Source organism: Catharus ustulatus, chromosome 3, assembly GCF_009819885.2.
Source record: "Catharus ustulatus isolate bCatUst1 chromosome 3, bCatUst1.pri.v2, whole genome shotgun sequence".
Lineage (NCBI taxonomy): Eukaryota > Metazoa > Chordata > Aves > Passeriformes > Turdidae > Catharus > Catharus ustulatus.
This window is the reverse complement of record NC_046223.1, coordinates 71,258,973-71,280,419: the sequence shown is the minus strand read 5'-3', so window position 1 is coordinate 71,280,419 and position 21,447 is coordinate 71,258,973. Positions and strand designations below refer to the sequence as shown.

General features: G+C 39.7%; 1 protein-coding gene and 1 long non-coding RNA gene across 3 annotated transcripts; one reads left to right on the top strand and one right to left on the bottom strand.

The window, feature by feature from the left end:
• Positions 1-497: 497 nt before the first annotated feature.
• Positions 498-15,258, bottom strand: LOC116993905. Its single transcript, XR_004417392.1, has 3 exons — positions 15,147-15,258; positions 4,987-5,179; positions 498-722 (listed from the first exon to the last, which is right to left on the bottom strand). It is a non-coding gene; the product is annotated as an uncharacterized LOC116993905 (long non-coding RNA).
• GTF3C6 (general transcription factor IIIC subunit 6) lies at positions 15,258-20,960 on the top strand. 2 transcript variants are annotated; one of them, XM_033055125.1, is made up of 6 exons: positions 15,258-15,433; positions 16,405-16,485; positions 18,591-18,654; positions 19,200-19,244; positions 19,343-19,456; positions 20,218-20,960. In XM_033055125.1, exons 1-6 carry the CDS (start codon positions 15,344-15,346, stop codon positions 20,511-20,513), a joined length of 690 nt encoding a protein of 229 aa, XP_032911016.1. In that variant the 5' UTR covers positions 15,258-15,343; the 3' UTR covers positions 20,514-20,960. The 2 variants fall into 2 exon arrangements, with proteins under 2 accessions (XP_032911016.1, XP_032911017.1); XM_033055126.2 differs by lacking the exon at positions 15,258-15,433 and adding an exon at positions 15,582-15,668.
• Positions 20,961-21,447: the final 487 nt, after the last annotated feature.

The following is a 21,447-nucleotide window of genomic DNA, read 5'->3' as shown; positions in this document are numbered from 1 at the left end:
TGCTCAAAGCTCCTTCTAGCCCAGCCTTGAACATGCAGCTTCTCTGGGCAACCTGTTCCAGTGTCTCACCATCCTTACAGTAAATAATTTCTTCCTAATACCTAATCTACGCCTTTGCTTATTCAGTTGAAAGCCATTCCCCCATGTCTTGTCACTACTGTCTTGTAAAGAGTCTCCCCATCCTTCTGGCAGGCTCCCTTCAGGTACTGGAAGGTTGCAGTTAGGTTACTCAAAGCCTTCTCTTTTCCAGGCAGAAAATCCAAATTTTCTCAGCTTTGCTTCACACGAGAGGTGACACATCACTAATCAACTTGGTGTCCCTTCTCTGGACTTGCTCCAACAGGTCCAAGTTCTTCCTGTGCTGGGAGCCCAGAGCTGGATGCAGCACTGCAGTAGGGACTCACCAGAGCAGAGCAGAGGGGCAGAATCCCCTCCCTGGCACTGCTGCCCACACTGCTTTGGATGCAGCCCAGGACATGTTTGGCTTTCTGGGCTGGGTGTGCTGGGTTGTGCCCAGCCCTCTCAGCAGCAGCACTCCCAAGTCATTTTGGGAGTGAATCATACCCCAGCCTGGATTGATATGAGAGTTGCCATGACACAGGTGTAGCATCTTACACTTGATCTTGTCAAACAAGCTTCCCATTTCTCAAGCTTGTCCAGCTCCCTCTGGATGGCATCCTGTCCTTCAGATGTATCAACTCCACCACTCAGTTTTGTGTCACCTGTAATTTTACAGGGAGTACACTCAATCCCTTCATCTATTAAAGAAGATACTTACTAAGTAACACTGGTCCCACTATGGACACCCCAATATTGCCCTCTGCATTAGAAGGGTGTCAAGTTCTGGTTTGAGTTTGCGAGGTAAGCAGAGAAATGGAATTTTCGACTCCTTTCCACTAGAAATGGACTTCTGGCTCCACAGTCTAATTTCCATCTTTCAATTTCATTGCCTTACTTTATGGGCAAAAGTAACAGTAATTTCACGAATACAAGCTGCACCATTTTGATCAAAATTTTGGTGGAAACCCAGAAGTGTGGCTAGTACTCCAGAGCGGCTAATACATTAACAAAATTCTAAAAGCTGCCAACACAGAAGTGAGAGCCCGCGGCAGCCCCAAGCCAAGCTGGAGCCCAGCCAGCCCTGGCAGAGGTGGGAAAGCCTGGCAGAGGCGGGGCCAGCGGCGTAGGGGAGCCTGGCGGTGCGGGGAAGCTCAGCAGAACTAGGGCTAGCAGTGCAGGGGAGCCCAGCAGAACCGTGGCTAGCAGCATGGGGGAGCCTGGCTGTGCAGGGGAGCATGGCAGAAGCGGGAAGCCCGGTGGTGCAGGGGAGCCCAGCAGAACCAGGGCCAGCAGCGTGGGGGAGCCCAGGGGCCAGCAGTGCCGGCCAGGGCGAGCAAACGTGGTGGCGGTGCAGACGGGAGGGGGGGGCGAGCAGCACCGCCCGAGCGGCCCCGCCGAGCCGTAGCACCGAGCTGGGCCACCTGGCCCCCGTTGGCAACCATGAGTGAGCCGAGCCTGCCTGGCCCCGCCCCGAGCCAGTAAAGCCCGCTATGCCGCGATCCTGTTACTAATTGGCAAATTTGTGAAAGTTGCACACGGATCCGCGCTACAAATGAAAGTGCGGCTAATAATCCGTTGCGGTTTTTTTATTGACAAAGACAGCAACATTGCCGACCGGAAGTGCGGCTTATACTCCGTGCGGCTTGTATTCGTGAAATTACTGTACTTGTTTTACACTATTAGACCTGCTGCACCAACAAAGCCATAGAGAGACAAGGGAAAACCAGCTCAGGATTGAGCAGAGTTGTAAATTGCAGTTACAGGACTAAGTTTCAGCTTCCTCTCAGTGTGGACTGGAGTTACACAGATGTAACAGAACAAGACAAAATGTTCCAAATCCATTGTTCTTGCTTGAAAACTTGGAGCAATTTAGTGCCTCTTCATCTTCTTCTTCCAGAAGAGGCACAGGCCTCTGTGCCTGCCCGAGATTATTGAAACACAGCATTATGACAGCTCCATCAACACAGCAGCCACTGTAGCTTTACAGCTACCTCCACTCTCTAAATTTGGACTTTTTTCCTTCAAAGAGGGACTTGCTAAGTACTTGTCAGCTTCACTAGATTCATCTTTAACAGTACTGACCTTAAAAGTTGGGAAATACTAACTAAAAGTTTAGCCAAATACAAGGTCAGATTTCAAATACAAAGTTAGAATCCAAGCTATAAAAAGGTAGATTGAACTAGACTTACTTAACTAAAAGATTATTTCTTAGCTACTATGATATTTTGCAGCCAGAGCCCCTAACAGCTTAGGCAGCAATAACATGTATTCCATGCTCTTTCAGGATGAAACTTAAAACCAACCAAAGGACCTAAGCCTTTGAGGGCTGTTCTCTAATGGTAACCCTCTCCAAACTCTCTTCTTTTTGTTAAAGATGCTTCGCTCCTGTTTTTATTTCATGGTGCTGTTCTAAAGCCAAGATAATGCAACAGCACTATCTGAGAGGAGAGGGAAGAATGTGTATTTATTCAATTATTAAAGCATCCTCAATACTGTAACAATATCCTGCAAGGCACATATCATCAGGTCAACTCATTGTATGTTCACTTGATTAGGCTTGGAGACTTGAACTTTTTCAAGGCTGCATCTTTCCTAAAGCCATGTTATTAGCTACGTTATAGGTAGGACGCTCTATCCAAACCATCTCTCTCACAGTCCAAATTTGCCAGTTTTAAGGTTTCTTACAGACATGTATTTTTTAGATAGTGCAGAAGTTTTTTTCATCTTATTTGATGATCTAATATTTAATTGTTTTTAATTCTTAAATCTTAAAATCTTATTTAGAGAGAAAATCTGGTATAAAACCAGAAGTGTTGATGAAGTTGCTGATTACATAAAGGCCTGGTTTAGTTATTCCCTTAAACCATTGTGAAGTATGGGGGGTGCTTAGAGGAGGAGGACAGAAAAATAAGAGAATTACTCATTCCCCTTACAGAAAGTATATTTTCCCTAACGTGCTGTAGTGAAAGCTGCATTAACAATAAGATAAAGCTGCCAAGGCTTCAGGGTATAATTGCTGAGGCTACAGTACCTGCAATTGAAGGATACTGACCATGAAGCTGATGGGGCTAGTAAAAACAGTAAAGCAAACAGACAAACAAACAAACAGCCAGTGTTGTAATTGTCTGTGCTCTTGATTAATATTGGTTTTAATGTTAGTATTGCATTGGTTCAGCTGTGGTTGCACTGGTTTTAGGCAGATAATAAATTGTAAATTCACAGGTTTTAATATTCTAGTTTTAAGTACAGTAGAAAGTTTATTTGTAGTTGTACTCTGTTGTTAAGTGCCATGACGTGAAAAAGCTGAACAGTTTATATTTGTGCCTTTCAGTTCTTCCATTTAGTATGCTGCTACAGAACAGAAAGATACATTTTCTGATTACCTGCTCTCTTAACATTGTAATCTCTTAAACACTTCATTCCTGAAATATTTAAACTATGCAGACCACCCAGAAGGGCTCAGCAGACAAATAGTTTCAAACTAAATTTCTCTTCAACTGCTCATGTTACTATGTCAAGCAGTTGGTAAGAAATGAATCAACTACTCAAAAAAGCTATCCAGTTTGTTTTTTCACAAAGAGAACAGTCCAGAGACACACAGAAATCACATTTAAACCACTTTAATAAAACAGTCTTAACTCCTTCTTAAAGGATCGTAATTCTAGCTATTCTTACTGAATTTGGGTAACTGCCATCTCATTGAGCCACAGCTCAATTTCCTGTAGTCAAGGCGAATTAATAGACAAAAAATAGATGGTTACAGAAACAGATGTTCAGTCCATATTGAATATCTCAAAATATTCAGGTTTTTTTCAGTTTATGTGATGGTGACTCAAGAAATTTTTACAATCTCTGTATTCCATGTGTAATACACATTTTAGATACTAAGTAATTACACACTGGTATATATTTATATATAAAAACATGGAAAACTATAAATGACATCTAAAAAATAAGCAGTTCTAGTCTACCATTTTTTTAGCAGTTCCTCAAATTTTATTGTTTTGGAATCCTTTATTTTCAAGATTGTTTAAGACTCTGTAGGCACTTTGAATTATTTTGATTGTTCTGTCTGCAAATCTAACCAAATTGCACTCTAGTGTGGAGACTGAGCTCTGAGACAGTGTGATGGGAAGTTTCTGTTGCTCTGAGAACTATATATCCCATACAATTTCTTAATGGACCTCTATCCATCTGCTGAAAGATATATTTTAATGCATTCTGGGGTGAAATGGGAAGATTTTAAGTCAGGCCTTTATGCAGATCCTGGATCATTCCTTCTACTGCCTCAGGGACACTGTTGGAATCAGAGGAATGGTTGCTTGTATGCTGAGGAGAATATAAATGTCACATGCATCTCCCCCTCAAAAGGATGTTCTGTTGCCATACAAAAAAAAAAAAAAAAAAAAAACCAAAAAAAACCCAAAAAAACCAACAAAACAAAACCAAAAAACCATGCAGGATTTTACTGTACTGATAAGCAGCCTGGAATACACTTGAATCTGATGTAATCTGAAACCAAACAGGAAGACAGAACAACTGCCTCTTTAAATGCTTTAAGGACCAAGTGGGAAGGACTATGACCTATAGGTCTTCATCTTGAGACTTGGCCTTCTAGCAAGTCATGAGGACTGCATGCAGGAATGGAAGTGCTTAATCTTCTCACAATCCTGTAAACCAGTTATACAGCACAGAAATTAGGGTATTTACTTCATTTCACAGAGAGACCAGTAGCAACTAGAATGTTAGAAAAGGTGGTAACATGGACGCTGAGTGCAATGATTCTTCATTGGTAGCTACCCTAAATCCACAATATTATGAAGATTCTTTTGATGAGACAATCTTAAGGCTACATAAGAATAAATATAAATAAATATATATATATATAGATATTCTAAAACAGGTCAAGAGATTTGAACTACTCACCCTCTTCTGAGTAACCATAATGACACCGATTCACTGATTAAAGACACCAGTATAAAGACTGAACAGTGTAGAAGTCAAGTATTTTTTGAAGTTTCTTCTGTCTCCAGCAGTGAAGGTACTCATCATAGTATCTCTTGTTTCAGTGCTGGATTAAGATTCATTTTGTAGTTCCTAAAATTCTTGAGCACACTTCCTAAAAAATAATAAAAAAAAAAAATTTAAAAGGATGCAGTTCAGGAATTCCAGAGAAGCAGCAAAGCCAAGTAAATGAATCATTTACTGCTGGTCACTTTGTGTATCTGCTAATATGGGGGAAAAGAGCTGATTGGAATAGCACAGAAGAAGGAAAGAGAGAAAATCATTTGTTGCTTCTAGTCACAAATTCAGGGCTGTTGCCTGTTATTTCTGAGCTGATTAGAGAAACTGAAGAAAAAGAGAGATGTTGGCAGTGACCACTGCTCCTGTCAGCAATGCCAGATCTGGCTATTCTGTAGCTCTTGCCAAGCACACAATCCCTTGCCCAGACTGGTCCAAAGCTGGTCTTTCCAGCAGTATCTTTCCATCTGGATTGCTCCCAAAATGAGGATGACAGAAGGGTATTTGTAATGCTTGTAATGCTTTGCCTTGCCTTTTCTGGTTTCCAGAGTGGTACTGGCTGGATAAGCTTAAAGGAATTGAAATGGTGCCAGTTACACATCATTATGTGTTTTAACACACTGAATTTAAGGGAGAGCAACTCTAAGGTGTTACTCTGCAGCTTCTACAAGGGGAAAAACTCTCCTGCTTCCAAGGGACTTTCATGCACAGTGGAAGTGTACAATATTACATAACTATTACTTAAAGACAGAAAGTTTTGGGTTTTACCACAATACCTTCTGAAAAAGTAGCCTCTTCAAAAATATTTTTACATCTTAAAATTGGTGCCTGGTGTTTTTTTCATAAGAACATATGTATATAAATGGCAACATAAACTTCTGTTTGTCTTCTTTGCAAGGGGATTCTGAGCCCATGATAGATATCAATGATTGACCTTATGGCTAAGATGTTCAAGTCTGCCATTTGGATGTCATGTTCAATCCTTTAAGGAGGAGAAAGCAAAAATATTGGATTAAAATATAGATATGACAATATAAACTTATGGCCATCTTCTCTCATCTCCTATAATTTTGATGCTCAATTACAGTATGAGAACCCTGGCAGATTAAGCAGTACTTAATAGCAATCTTCTTTTTAAAAAACCTCATGTAGTGTATGTTCAGATGAATGTACTTTAGCATCAGTCACCATTCAATCAATAACATTTTATTCAGCATAAGCTACTCTGAATGCAAGAACTGCAATAAAAAGTTACGAAATTAGTTACAAAGGAAGGTGTTAGAAGGTGATGCACTGGGGACCTAGTGCAAATACAACACATGCTTGTAAGAGCAGAAATAGGAACAGGAAGTCCTGAATTAATTATGTGTAGAGGGTATTTTGTGTTGCTACTGTCTGTAAAAGATGATCCTTAGTGTAAACAACTTGCCTTCAGAATCTCCAAGAGAGCAAATAATGAGAGCTAAAAAAGTCAATGCCATCAGAATTCAATATTTTCCATTTTCATTATATACTTGTAAAAATTGCCTCAAGTCTATCCACCATTTGGAAATACATATGAGAAAATATAAATTATTCTCTTGTAAGAGCAGATGTCAATGGAAAAAAAGAAAAATCACTTCAGCAGTAAGTGCTGCTGAGGCATTTTCAGATAGCTAATAACTCCCTCCAGAGCTGTCTAGATCCAATTTGGAATTTGAGTTGACAATTGTATTTCCCTCTCGATTGGTTGCTGGGAAAAAAACAGTGATGCTTCACTGCAAATGTAAGTAATAAAGGATAGTAAGGTCTTCGAGCCTTATAGGTAATAGATCTCTATTTTTTTTAATTGCCTACCTGCTTTTCTAGGGAAGAAAAAATAACAAAAAAAAATTTTTGTTTTAAATCTGTCTTGATATAGGTTAGAAGTCAAAAGTGTACATTCATACACATTGAAAGTACCATGAGCTTACTGCAAGCTAAATGAGACAATTGTCAGCAGTGAGTTTATTTTCTTACATAAAGGTGAAAATTTCACTCACAGCAGCTATAAAAGTATAGATAAACTCTTTCCCACTTCATGTCCTGACCTGCATTTCTGACTAGCTTACAGAGACAGTAATTTCTTTGCTCTATTCATGCTTAGAGCCAGCTGGACATAAAACCAGCTTCTTTCCAGAAATCATGTGGCCACATTAGCACAGTTCTGAACCCAAGCTAATGTATCCCGCTCACAGCCAGCCTTATTAACTCGGGTTCAGCAACACACAAATCGCAGCTACACAGCTGCTATGCTGGCTAGCTCAGGGCACAGGCAGAGTGAACCTGTCACTGTCTGCACCCATCCATGTGGATGTACCCTCAGATGACCCTAGGCACAGTGTGCTCTAACAAAAGCTAGTTTTAGGAACTGGTTCTCCAATTAATTGCATTTTAATTGCATAATACAAACTGTGCTGGAAATGGAGTAATGAAGTCTTACAGGATATGGTAATGTGAGTTTTTGTCAACATCACCACAATGGTGTGGTACCTAAGCTAGTCTATTAAATAACTTTAAAAAAATAAACAAACAGATTCATACAAATATAAAACATTTTAAGAGATCAGACTCATAGGAAAGATTATCATGTTGCATTTCTGTCCTTGTTTTCCAAATACATTATCTAACAATCTAACAATAATGTGAGTCAGGAAGAAAGGACTACTGAAAGAATGTGGTCAGTGTCCTTTCCACTTTTTGCTTGGTGTTTCTGAATGGTATTTCTTAGTCAGTGTAAATGGTAAGTGTGCTTTGGTATAGACTCAGGTCCTTTTTCACGATTCATTACTCCTCCTTCCTCTTGAAAATACAGGCAACACATGCTGTCAGTGGGTCAGTGCACTGGTTTTACACATAACTCCTCAAAATTACTTTTCCAGTAGCTTTAGTCTTAAGTCACTCACAATACTTTACGTAGTCTTCCTACATAGAATTCCTAAAGAGCTCAATAACAGCTTTTTCCAAGTGCTGATCCCTTCATGAGTAAAAGCAGTAATTGTAGGCATACCAAATGTCATAATATGTTAAGTGTCAATGGGAACTTCACAGGAATTTCCACCTCTTGGGTTTTTATCTGCAGTCATTTATCTACTGTGTTATATTCTTGTGATTCTCTATACAAAAGACAGTGGAGTTAAATATCTGGAATTAAAAATAAAGCTGCTAAACACAATTTATTGCTCATAAAAGGTTTCACCTTTTGGGTCTAGCTCACTCAGCACATTGCAGCAGTGGTCACAAAGTGGAGAACACAAGTACATATGGTGTGGTGTTAGCTCAGTTATGTCCTTGGCCTGATAGCATTTGCCCATGTTATTATTCCCAGTGGATCCCTCCTTCAAGTACTCATCCAATGTCCCATTGAGTTCATATAAAATTTTGCCTTTATTAACTTGGAAAGGAATATAACAAGTTTGCCAGCTTTTTGGTTTGTCATTCTGAACCAAATTTGAGAGCCTAGAACAGCCATACAGTGAAACAGATCAAAGATCCACCTAGCCAGTACCCTTGTCACCTAAATCACCCAACAGTGAATGCCTGGAAAAAGCAGCAGAACAGGCAGGACTAGCATGCAAAGGTATTTCCTCATTCTTCAGCAATCTTTATCTCAGGAGTTCCTGAGACAGAGAATGGTTGCAATTCACTTGCCCTTTTACTCTCCAGTCATGTGTTACATCTCACAGTAGGCTTTCATTTTTAGAACCCCAAAAATACAGTACCATCATCTAACTTCCATGCCTCACTTTCCATCTTTGATTTTTAAGGGGTTTTTCTCAACAAAAATTTAGAAATATATTTCACAGTTCAAATTTCCATGAAAATACACCAATAGTCACCCTTCCTTTTAAAAACAGACCATTTTCTCCTAACCTGTATCAACAGCTTATTCCTTGGCAATTTAGTTTCTTTTAAGAGTCACAGTCCACTGTAGTCTGTTATGCAAACAGATTTTTTCTTTATGCAAGTGCATCAACTGCAAGTACAACAAGATCACTATTTCTATAAAAACGGTTTGAAGCAGACTATGCATGATGGTGATCAAAAATCAAGTCCAGGTCAAGAAGTCTAAAATTTATGGCACCAAAGATTTTAGTCTCATGACTCTGATCAATATGACATTTACCTACAACACTCAAGAGCACAAAGACAATCCTTTATGTTTTGTTTTGTTTTTACAGTGCCTGATTTTCCTTTTCAGGAAGTGTTTGCAACCATCTAGATACTACAGTCCTAACAAGATGCATTTCTTATTTGCAATTCATTTTAACTCTGATTTGTCTCAACATCCTTCAGTAGTGCAAAGGGCTCTTTTCATCTTCCCTACATAACTTATACCTGGTGTTTATTCTCCTTCCCTCCCGTGTCTCATATGCACAGTATCACCCTATCCCAATTTAAATTAGGTATTCTTAGTCCCCCTTTCCAGCTTTGGGGGTTTTGATGCTTATGGAGCAATACATTTTTAGTAATGAAGGAGATACAGATAACTGAGTCAGTACATCCTTCTGCTGGTTGTACAACTGGAGTTACTTATTGGGCTACTCCACTCTATCCTGCCTCACTTCTGTCCTTCTTCTTTGGAGACACAGAATGCATTTATGACTTCACAGTATGAACTAATACTGAAAAAGCAACATTCTTACACCTTGTAGTAATATCACAGTAAGAAAAAACAATACATATAGTATTGACCCTCAGGCTTTAACAATATGATTCTTCATATTTTATACTGTGTCACAAACATTTTCTGCAGGTCAGTGGGCATAACTACACAAGCATTAAACTACCAGGAATTCCAAATTGCTGCCAAGTTACACCTCAATAAAAGCTTACTGAATCAAGACTGATGCTTCTGATGCAGATTGATTAATAACTGATTTTTATTTCCTGCACTGCAAATCACTCTGGCAGCTCTTGAGGTGTGTAAAAATTGCTGTTAACAGCACTTCACTAACAAGCAAAAGGTGTTCATGTAGACGGAAACCAAAACACAATTCAATAAAAATATTTCACTTCAACAAAAAGTAAGCCATGGGAACATTGATCAAAATCAGTGAATAAATATGAAAGAGAAATACCTTCCTCATTTTACATCATTGTATGCAAAAAAAGTTGCAAGGGCCATTTACATCAGTTTATTTTAAATACATTTTAAACAAATACTCTCCTATGAGGAAAAGTTGAGAGACTTGGTGCTGTTCAGGTTGAAAAATAAAAAGTTCCAGAGGTACCTTTGAGCAGCATTCCAATACATAAAGGGGGCTGCAAGAGAGCAGAAGAGGGACTTTTTAAAGAGCATGAAGTGATAAGACAAGGGGGAATGGCTTTAAACTGAAAGAGAACAAGTTTAGATATTAGTAAGAAAATCTTTATTATGAGGATGGTTAGGCACTTGAGCAGGTTGCCCAGAGAAGTTGTGGATGCACAACCCCTGGGAGTGTTCAAGGCCAGGCTGGATGGGGCTCTGAGCAAGTCAGTCTAGTGCAAGGTGTCCCTGGCTATGGCTAGGGGGCTCAAATCAGATAATCTTTAAGGTCCCTTCCAACACAAGCCATTTTCTGATTCTATGAAATACAGACAGGTCAGCTGGGATTATATAAGAGCCTGGCCCTGAATAATAATTATTCCTGGTAAATTTTGGCCAAGGGTTTTCAACTGCTTTCAACCCAACAGGAGTAAGAATTTTCATCCTGGTATCTCAAATAACTGATGCCAGATTATCTGAGGTCCTGTAAAATATCCCAAACGTTGACATTTCATAACTTAGCAGTCAGCTCTATATATAGACATTGCCTTCTGATCCAGCTGGATAACAAGTAATTTAATTTATTCCCTGTCAGTTACCACTTGCTTCAGAAGATTGTCACCTGCCAAGTTTTACTGAGGGATCCCTGTTTCAGAACTCCATGAAGGACACTGTCGCAGTTCTCAGCGGTGCCACACCACTCTCCTCCTGACCTATCACTCATAGGCATGCAGATGCATCCCTTCCACATGTGGATATAGCACCAAGTTTCTTCAGGGTGCTTCCAAAGAAGGAGCATTTGAAGCTCTGAGCTGGCTGCATACAGGAGGCAGCATTTATTATTTTTAGCAGCTCAGCTCTTTTACCCTAAGGAAGACAAGACAAAATGTGTCTCAAAGACTTTTGCAGGACCCCCATAGAATAAAGCTCTAGAGTGAAGAGGGGGCCCAGGAAACATGTGTGGGAAGTCAGGCAAAATGCCAGGAGACCTGTTTGGGTGAATAAGGAGCACCTCCTTATTCACACAAAAAGGAAGCATAGAAAAGGTAACCTGTGAGGAATATAGACACATTGTTCAGGTATGCAGGGATGAGATCCTGAAAGTTAAAGTCCAGCTGGAACAGAAGCCAGTGATGGATGGCAAAGACAAGAAAAAGTGCTTCTGTAGGGGACAAATAAAAGACTGGGAAAAATGTGAGCCCACTGCTCCCCCTCCCCTTCCTACTATACAATCTCACTCCATTCTTTCAGACTAGACACAGTAAACAGAACTAGCTCTGTACCCCTTACTGTACCTACCCTTCTTTACTTTGTCTAATAAATTCGTAGGTGGGGTTTTTGTGTTTGCTTTTGGTTTTTTGTTTTTTTTGGTTTTGTGGGGGTTTTTTTGTCAATACCTGTGAGCTAGTTTGGCTTGCAAATTCCCAGTGATGTAGCTGCAGAGAAATGGAAATAATCTTCTGTAATACTATAAGCAAATTACCTTTGTCCTGGGGCTGATTTACTTTTTGCAACCCCAGCTACAGCTAGAATCACACACTAGTCTCTTACCAGCTTTCTCCTGCATCTCTCTGCACCTTACAATGCTCTGTTATGGCATTTAGATATTTCACATGGTAGCATTTTACTGAGTCTTTTCTGGCATCCACAGGCAATCACTTTCTGTCAACATCATTGCTTTTAGTTACATTTCCAACTGAAAATAAGCCTAGGAACTACAGTGCCCTTCTCCCAAGGCTGTCAATTCAGCAAATAGCACAGATACAAGGATTAAGTATAAGTTGTGTGTGTATATTTGCACACATATGATCTATTATAATTTTTTGAATGCTAAATCCTAAGTTTTTTCACCACATAATACAAAAGGCTTTTAACTCACAATCTAAACAGACAGAAAAAACCACAAGAGCTTAAACAAAGACTCTTATCTTACTCTGTGCTTCTACAAAACATTTAACCTTTTACTTAGATAGACTAGTGCCAGGGCTTTACAAAGAAAGTAATGTGTTCAGAAGGGAATGGAGAAAGGGCACTTCCCTTCTGCAAAAGGATTGAGAAGGAATTTCAAACATGGAGATAAAAATCAAAATAAAATGGAAAAATGAGACAAAGTAGTAAGCCAGAATTTGTTCATTATGTATTTCAGTGAACTTTCTCTGATTTCCTGTAAGGTACCTTAACTACAACAAGGTTTATTTGCTAAACAGATAGTCCAAGCATCTGCTCTGTCAACTTCCACAAGTTAAATTTGCAGACTACACGGCCCAAAATAAAATACATATTAACATATTTAAATTGGAGGTGAGCCCATGGAAACCAGTGTATCCATTTTACATACCTATATCTCAAACACAAGCATTTATTTTAAATTGACTATTTAATTCTCACTGGCTCAGAATTATATAAGTGCCACCAAGGAACTGGCCTCTGGAAGCATATGCACACATAAATCTGTTCAAGCACTGACAGGACTCTTAGCTGAGGCCACAGAAACCCAAAATCTGGGTCCTCAAGATGTGTATTTCCATATTTATCTCATCACGCAGTTCAATCTCACTGGCAGACTCCAAGGGCAGTCTCTTTGAAGAGATGAGTTGTCAAAATATTCCTGCCAGGAAAGGAAAGACCAAGGTAAACCACTAATGCCCATGGCAAATTTAGCCTGACAACGCGATAATCTCTTCTAAAATACCTTTGGCACTAATGCACCAAAAATTTCCCATCATCCAACTGCAAGCCCTGAATCACCATAACTGGGAGACTCAGATGAACCCGGATTCTACACGACACTGAGGCTGATTTAAAAGCAAATAAATGTACTTGCTCCTTCACAGCAGTTCATGCCAGTCTGTGGTTTACACAGGCTGATCTGGCACACATTTACATTCCTGTAAGGGCTTCCTGTAGTTTTTAACTGTATCACTTCACCTCCCCCCAGCTATAAAAAGAGAATGATGGTATTAATGTAACATTACAGAAGCACTGTCAGTTATGACAATTTTTAAAAAAGTATTCGGAATAGAGTTGATTGTGCTTTATTGAGGTAGAGCTTTTTTTAAAACAACAAAAATTTTATCTAAAGTGAGGAAGACCTGGTGCAAAAACTAAAGCTAAATACAGACAACAATATGAAATGTTATTTTAGAATATCTGATAATTAACACTTGTAGTACACCAAACATCTGTTCCATAGCTTTTATTCCCTGCAGTCAAAATTCAAGCCTTTGCAATTTGCCTGGTGAAAAGGTAACATGACCCAGCATCTTCTTCTGTATTTAGAACAAATCCAGATTTATAGGCTGTTTTTACCACAGCAGTATGCAATATTCCAAAACAAGCTCTAAGAAAAAGTAATGAAAAATGTGAAGCTTAACAGAAAATGAGACAAAGCCTAAAGCCAAAGTAAAATCATGCTAGACTTATTTGATATTATTAAGATCTGTATTTTTTCTAGGGAAAGGAGAAATGCATTACATCACACCAATCTGGCCATAGTTAAACACTTGATATGGTGCAATGCAGACATTTATGTCTATTTTATGGCAGTTAAGGAGAGGCTGGAAGAAAATTTTCAGTAATTCCCTTGCAAACAGTTTTTATTTAACATTTTAATTGATGACTTCAACACAATGAATAGGGAGACACCTTTGATACAAAATAAGAAATACAGTATATGGAAAGAAAACGGGAAAATTACAAAACCAGTGTAAGACCTAGAATTATGGAGTTGTACGTTGTAGCAAACTGTGGAATGTGCAAGATTTTCTCAAGAAAGTGTGTTCTTTCGTGTCTGATCTTTGTATACTTTCAAGCCGTACCAACAAGACAGAGATTTAGTCTGTGAAACAGACAGCAGCCCACGAGCTCTAAGTGACGTCCAGGTGTTAGAAAGACAAATTACTGGTTGGTAGAATTGCTAAGCTTTTTTGTTAAGCTTTAGGGCCTGACAGGTTTCAGTGATCTCACGCCCAGAGGGAGGTTAACAAAGTTGGGAATAAGGATGTACCACTGACAGCAGAACACAAAGAATGCAGAATTTATGAGCACAAGGACACTGGGCAGAATGCCCAAGATAAGGAAGAAACCAATAAACCTCACCCAGCAACTGTGCTGAACCAGCTCTGACTGGGTAAAAGGGAATTCTGCAGGGGGAGATCCCGACCACCGACTCACGGATCATTGACCCAAAAACCATCGGCCCAAAGAACAGAAACACCGTGGGACTGATTAGCATGAGAAGTGAGGGAATCATTAACCAACAGAAGATAGAACACTAATTAATACCAGAATTATGAAACTTGTAGCTAATGAACACTAATTCCTTTGTTTGCTGACATGTAAAAATAGTAAAAAAATTGACAGTTGTTTGGCTTGATTTGTGGAATTCCACCGGGCACACAGGCTTGCAGAACTCTGAAATAATCAATGTCTCTCTCACGTGTGAAATTATTGGCTTATATTGTAATAACTGTTGCACACAGTCCTATTTTTGCGGACGCCAGCGTCCTGCATTCATAAATTAAGACGTTATCTCAGAAACCCTGGGCAAAAGGATTTATTTGATGGGGTGTATTTGAACCTATCAAGATAACTAGAAATCATCATGCAAAGGACACGAGTGGCAGAAAATAACTGCATATTTCATTATCTAATAAAAGCTTTCTAAACTAATGGTCTAGAATCAGGACATTATTTGTGTTAATAATAAGATGTCTGGTAGGCCCTTTTTTTGGAAAAAAAAAAACAACAAAAAAAGGAAGGATGCTCTTTCAGGGATTTCCATTTTCCACTACCGCACCTGAGATTCAAGAACTCGCCGAGAGCTCGGGAGTTCCGAGAAGCAGCTAGCGGATTTGTTTTTCAGCACGGAGCGCAGGCCCGGCCCGCTCGCGGCGGCTCTGAGGGAGGAGCGAGGCGGGGCCGCTCCGCTCTAAGATGGCGGCGCGGGCCCCACGTGGTGCGCGCTGAGGCGGGCGCGGGGCGGGCGCTGGCGACATGGCGGCGGCGGCGGCGGCGGCGGCGGCGGCGGCGGCGGCGGGCAGCGAGGGCGGGAGGAGCGATGGAGCGGAGGAGGACGAGGTGGAGGTCGGTGGATGCCAACACCGCGGCGCTCCCCAGCTCTGGGGGAAGGGTCCGGCCCCCCGCGAGGCGTGGCCCGGCCCCGCTCCGCCCGGCCGGCGGGGCAGGCAGGGAGAGGGGCCGGTCACGGACCGAGCGCCTTTCCCTGGGGCCGGCGGGTGTCTCAGTCCCCACAGCGGTCCCGTCCCCGGAGCTGAGTGGTTCTGGCTGTTCTTCCTCGGGCTTCATGGAAAGCGGGATGGTCAGAGAGCGAACTTCCAGTTTCCGTTGCTTGCTATCGCCATAAAATCACAGAATCAGAGAAGGGTTTGGGTTGCAAGGGCCTTTGAAAATCATCCGGTTCCATCCCCCCGCCCTGCCATGGGCAGGGACGCCTTCCACTAGACGGGGTTGCTTAAAGCCTCCTCCAGCCTAGTCTTGAACACTTCCAGGGATGGGGCATCCACAGATTCTCTGGCCAATCTGTTCCAGTGCCACAACCCCCTCCCCCAGTCAAAAAAAAAAAAAAAATTATTAATGAAAATTTCAATATCTAATTCAAACCCACTCTCAATTTAAATGTTACCCATTGTCCTGCCACTACAGGCCCTTGTTAAAAGTCCCTCTCGAGCGCTATTGTAGGCTCTCTTTAGGTACTGGAAGGTGCTCTAGGGCCTCCCCAGAACAATATTGATGCTCATTTTTCAGGGGTGGAAAAAGTGCTAGACGCTCCCCCCATCGCTCGCTAGGAAGAAAAGGCCAGGAAAATTCAGGTGTGAAACAGGTGTCTTATGGAGTAGTGGGTCACTACATTTCCATGGGTATTACAAGAGTTCTGTCTCTTGACAAAATGCAGCATAAACTCCAGTTTGGGCTCTGTTTATCCTGAAAGGCTGTGTCTTTGTATGCTGTTCTTATTGGTGTAGATTGCTTTCTACAATTCTCCCCCGAGTTCTGTTATATCTGTTATAGCTGTACATTATCAACTTTTCTTGTAGGAGCAACTGGTCATGGTCGAGCTATCAGGAATTATTGATTCAGACTTCTTAGAAAAATGTGAAAACAAGTGCAAGATTTTGGTGAGTGATTACAGCCCAATAGGAAAGGGGTAAGTTATTATGGATGTGAACAAGGGAGTGAGGCTGCTTCTAGATTTCTTGATATTGCTAACATTAGATCTGATCTTTGAGAACAATGTGTGCTATACTTGGCTGCATGTTGTGGGCTCTCTTTCAGAAACAGCATAAAGTCTGAATCTATTATTGCGTAAATATAAGGAAACTTTTTCTGAAGTGTATGTAAGCTTGGGCCAGTATCTGCTCTGATTTTAAGCTCTAAGTTTGGTTTTTGTTTTTTTAATTATGTATTTCATACATTAAAAAAAAATGTTAGTCCCACTTCTTCAAATAACTGGAATACAGCAGACAGGTAAAGCAAAATATTTAAGATTTGCACTGTATTTACAATGGAGTTTTTTGCAGATGTGTCCGGACAAGTTCAAGTCTTGTAAAGTATAACTGGGTATTAAGCATTTGGTAAACAGTTTAAGATGTTGTTTGCTTCACTGCAAGGTTATTGTAGGAATCTGGTTTCCCTGTTCTTGGGTTTTTTAATCACTTTATCTGTATAGGACAGATTTAATTTGCCCTTCAACACCTATGTAGACTATGAGAGCTGTATAGAATAGTACAAGTACTACTGATTTGCAAATACTTTCTGAAAGTAGACCTTTATTGTAGCCTGAAAAGATGGAAGAGAACATCTGAGTGTGCCAATGATCACAATATACATGAGTGGTAAAGTCAATTCTGAATGTCTCAGCTGGTGGGATTCTTTTAAATGTTGTGCTTTGAGATTCACTTGTAATGTTACTAGTAAAAGGTTAAAGTATCCATACTATGTCCTACTTGTATGCATGTCTACCTGCATTCACTCCACAGAGTAAGCATTCCTTGAGTCTTTTGGTAAGGAACAACTTTTGTTAAACCTTAATTAAAGAGTCTCTTCTGTGTTACTCTGTTCACCAAGTTTTCTGAGATGCTGGTTGCATAAGGGGAAGACAATCTCCCAAGTCTGTATCGCACACAAAGGGATGCAAATCAGCCAAAGAAATAATATTTTTAATGTAAAACCCTCCTAATGCTATTGCTTAGTACTGATGTGTTATTATTTTTATTTATTTCTTGTAGAAGGAAAAAAACTCCACAAAAATATGTTCTATATGTTAGCTTAGTGTTATTGGTATTCTCAATTTATGCAGAAGAAAGAGAATCCTAGAGCTTAAATCTTGTTGATCTTGTACTTTTGAAACAGAAACATCTAAGAAGACAATTGCACAAATTCATATTAACCTATGTGATATTCTGTATTTTATGCAATTTACCACATAATGCCTTATCTTCAAAATTTTTAGTGTATGTTTGTCTTCATGTCCTAAATAATTCTGATGTTCACAAGGTACTATTCAAAGTAATTTTGTCTTAATTCGTGTGTTCTGTTCAGACATTGATTTTTATCAAAATACAGTATATAGGAATATCTTACACAAGAAAAATGGGATGCTGGCTTGTGTGTGCAGAAAACAGGCTCTCTAGAGGAAGGGAATGATAGAAGTGCTTCCGTACTATTCCACTCCTTTAAAAAATAAAATAGCACCAATTTCCAACTCCTTTGCAATATAGACACACAGTAATCACAGAAACTTCTGTGACCCTGTGACCTTGCAGTGGCACTTCTGGTGCTGATGTAATGCCTTATGCTGGACTTCTTCATCCTATTTTCCAATTCAAAAGTTATTCCAGTTTCTAGAATTTGCATTAATTGAAGCTTGGAAAATAACATCATCTTCATGCAAACACTTACATTTTTTTCATTTAAAATGGAGGTTACAATAATTTCCTAGAGGAAATAACAGCATTTTAACTTTTATAGACTGTTGGCTGCAGTTTAATCTAAATTTATTGTAATATACTACTTAGAAATATACTAATATAGTCCTACACTAGGTTTTATTGTGATGACAGAAAGAGAATTATTTGGGTGTTTTTGTCTTTAACATACATGTATGATGAGGAATTGATATAATATGGATTCTGCTATGTCTGTCTTTGCTGGTCTTACAGTGAGAAATTCACCTGGGCTAATACAGACCTGACATTATGCAATTTTATCCTTCTTTACGTAGGGAATAGAGACAGAGAGGCCCATTTTACAAGTGGACAGATATGTATTTGCAGGAGAATATGAAGGTAGGAAAACTTACATGAATACAATCTCTCCCTTGTCATGTGACCCAAGGAATTTTCTTAACATCAGGTGGTTTTACTGTGATTGGTCCTGTGAGATGCTGAAACTGTGGGTAGTTGTATAACACCATGTAGAGCAGCAGCAGTCTGAGTTCACTGCTAAATTAACCATGCATCCATGGTACTTCCAGGAGAGTGTGTCTGTAGGCCAACTCTGGGGTGCACCAGCTAGTATTACTGCAGACAAAAACATGGGATATAAAATGCCTTAAAGTGCTGTTTTCTCCTGTAAGCAGGACTGACTGAATCTGTAGTTCTCTCATTTGCCCTATGGTGACATCACTGGTCTGGGAGAAAATAGTCTGGGATCCTCCCTTATAGTGACTTCCACTGACTGTGATACTCCTGCCCGTTCCTGAGTTCCTTACCAGTGCTACACCTCTGTGGGGGGCTGGAACTCAGAACATTCCCACAGCTGGGCCAGTGGGTGCATTATCTGCCACTGATATAAATTAGTCCCTAAAACTTTCACACATTGTTTGTCATAGATACCTTGGGAACCTGTGTGGTTTTTGAAGAAAACACAGAGCAAGGTAATTGTTGTGATTTGATATTCTGTTTGTTTCAGTTGCTGGTGGAATTCACTATAATGATTGGGGTTTGGGTATTGTTTTTTCTCCTCTCTTCTTAGTAGATGCAGAAGGCAACCAAAAAGTACAGCTGAAATACAAGTGCCACACAGTGAAGAAGCTGAACATGACACGGACCCTTCTGACAGAAAAGAAAGAAGGAGAAGAGAATGTTGGTGAGTGATTCTGCTCTTATGCATGTGGATATGAGTGGATTATGCTTGAGAGTGTCAGCCTTTATTAAGTGTTTGATTCAAGAGCATGCAGAAAGTTAAAAGAACTTTCTTCTTTAGGCACCATATGTGTATATCTACATTTAAAAATTAAATGTGTTTCTGACCATTTCTGTCTGTTGCCTCTAGAAATGGCTAGGAGGTGATCACTACAATGAACTGTAAAGCAGGGCAAATGTATTCTGATGCTCCCTGGTACATTCTTCTCTCATCTAAAAGTTTTAAAATCAGAGGTGCTGTTTAGTAATTTTGTTGATTTTTTTTCCCCCCTACCTCTATATTTTTTTTCTAATGGCTTTCTGAGTCTCTCTAATTGTTGAAAAGAACTGAATTGTAGTTACTCACTTTACAGTTGAATGGAAATGAATTTAGATTACTTGCAAAGACATACCTAGAAGACCATTTATATTGATTTTCATTCTGTAGGCAGAACTCAGGGTTCATATATTTACTTTATTTATTTTTACATGGTTAAATACTGAGTATCCTACTATATATACCAACATTCATTAGAACTGTCTTACTGTTTACTAAATAGGTATGTGAAAAGTAATAGGAGAGGGATATGCACATCTTTCATTTCTAAGTGGCTCTTTTACTTAGATCTTGGTCAGGCTCAGCCTTAATAACAATTAACTTAAACTAAGAAAAAAACTGCTATTAACTCCTTTTGTCACTAATAGAATTTTCCTTCTTTGCATCAGGTGGAGTAGAGTGGTTGCAGATCAAGGACAGAGATTTTTCCTACAGCAGGCTTAATATGATTTGCAGTTTTTTACCTGAAAAGGATGATTCTGAGGAGTCAGCTCAGGCCCAAGATAAAATGACTGAAGAGTCAGAGGGAGAGGTTGGTGGCAAAGGAAATTCTAACATGGACTGTGACCTGGAAAAGCAGCACACTTTGGAAATAGATGCTTCTGTTCCTCTGCCTGACAGCTCTGCTTCTGGGGCAGAGGAATCTCCTTCTGGAAATGCTGCCTTAGAGGATATACCACCATGATATTAACTCTGATCTTTTCAGGGTTTCTTCATGGAATTAATGGGCCAACTTTTATTGGCCATGACATGGTTTCCACCTTATCTGAAAAATGAATAGTGGAAAAACAGACATTATGTTCTTGTGCATTGCTTTTGTGTTTGAATTATAGTGGGAAGGGCTTAAGTGTTTTTTTAAATTTTTGACTGGAAATGTATGTATCCCTACCTCAAAACTGAACAAGTGGAAATGGTTACATAATTAAAACAAACTCCTACCTTAGAAAAATGCTGATATATTGTACAGTCTGAAACATTTTGTAAAAACAAAGAAATACAATTGTTTAAAATAAAGTCCTGCATTTTTCAAGTATAGCTTCACCCTGTATGTTGTATTCAGCCACATACTCTGTTTGTTCTTGTACTGCAGTTATTGAAAGAAATCAAATAAATGTGGCTTTTATTGACTGTTTGAATACTCATCAAAGTGCTTAGTTTAGATTCTCTCTAGTGTCCTTTGTCTCCTTGATGGAGTTTAGAAATATTTCATGTGGAAAGGGACTTTGGGGGTCTCTCATGTAGCTTCCTATGTAATATAGGGTCAACACTGAAATTCAGGCAAGTTGGTCAGGGTTTTGTCCACTCAAGTCTTGAAAACTCCTGCAAATTTGTCAGCATATTAAATCCAGGTCTTGAAGAGGCATCTGTCATGCTGCTTCCCCCAGTTCCTGTATAATATAATGTGTGTTATACAAAAGGAAGTGTGGTCATCCCATTTTTCTTTTTCCTTGCAGTAACTTTTTGGCTCTAATCTTCCTCTGTGGTGTTTTTCTGAAGAGTTTTATACTTAAGGTCTTGTTCCCATGCATCAGTGGTTCCCAGACTAGTCCATGTGACTGTATTGTGGTGCCTAGCTAGTCTGTGGGTTGATACTGCTACATTATTTATACTGCCACACA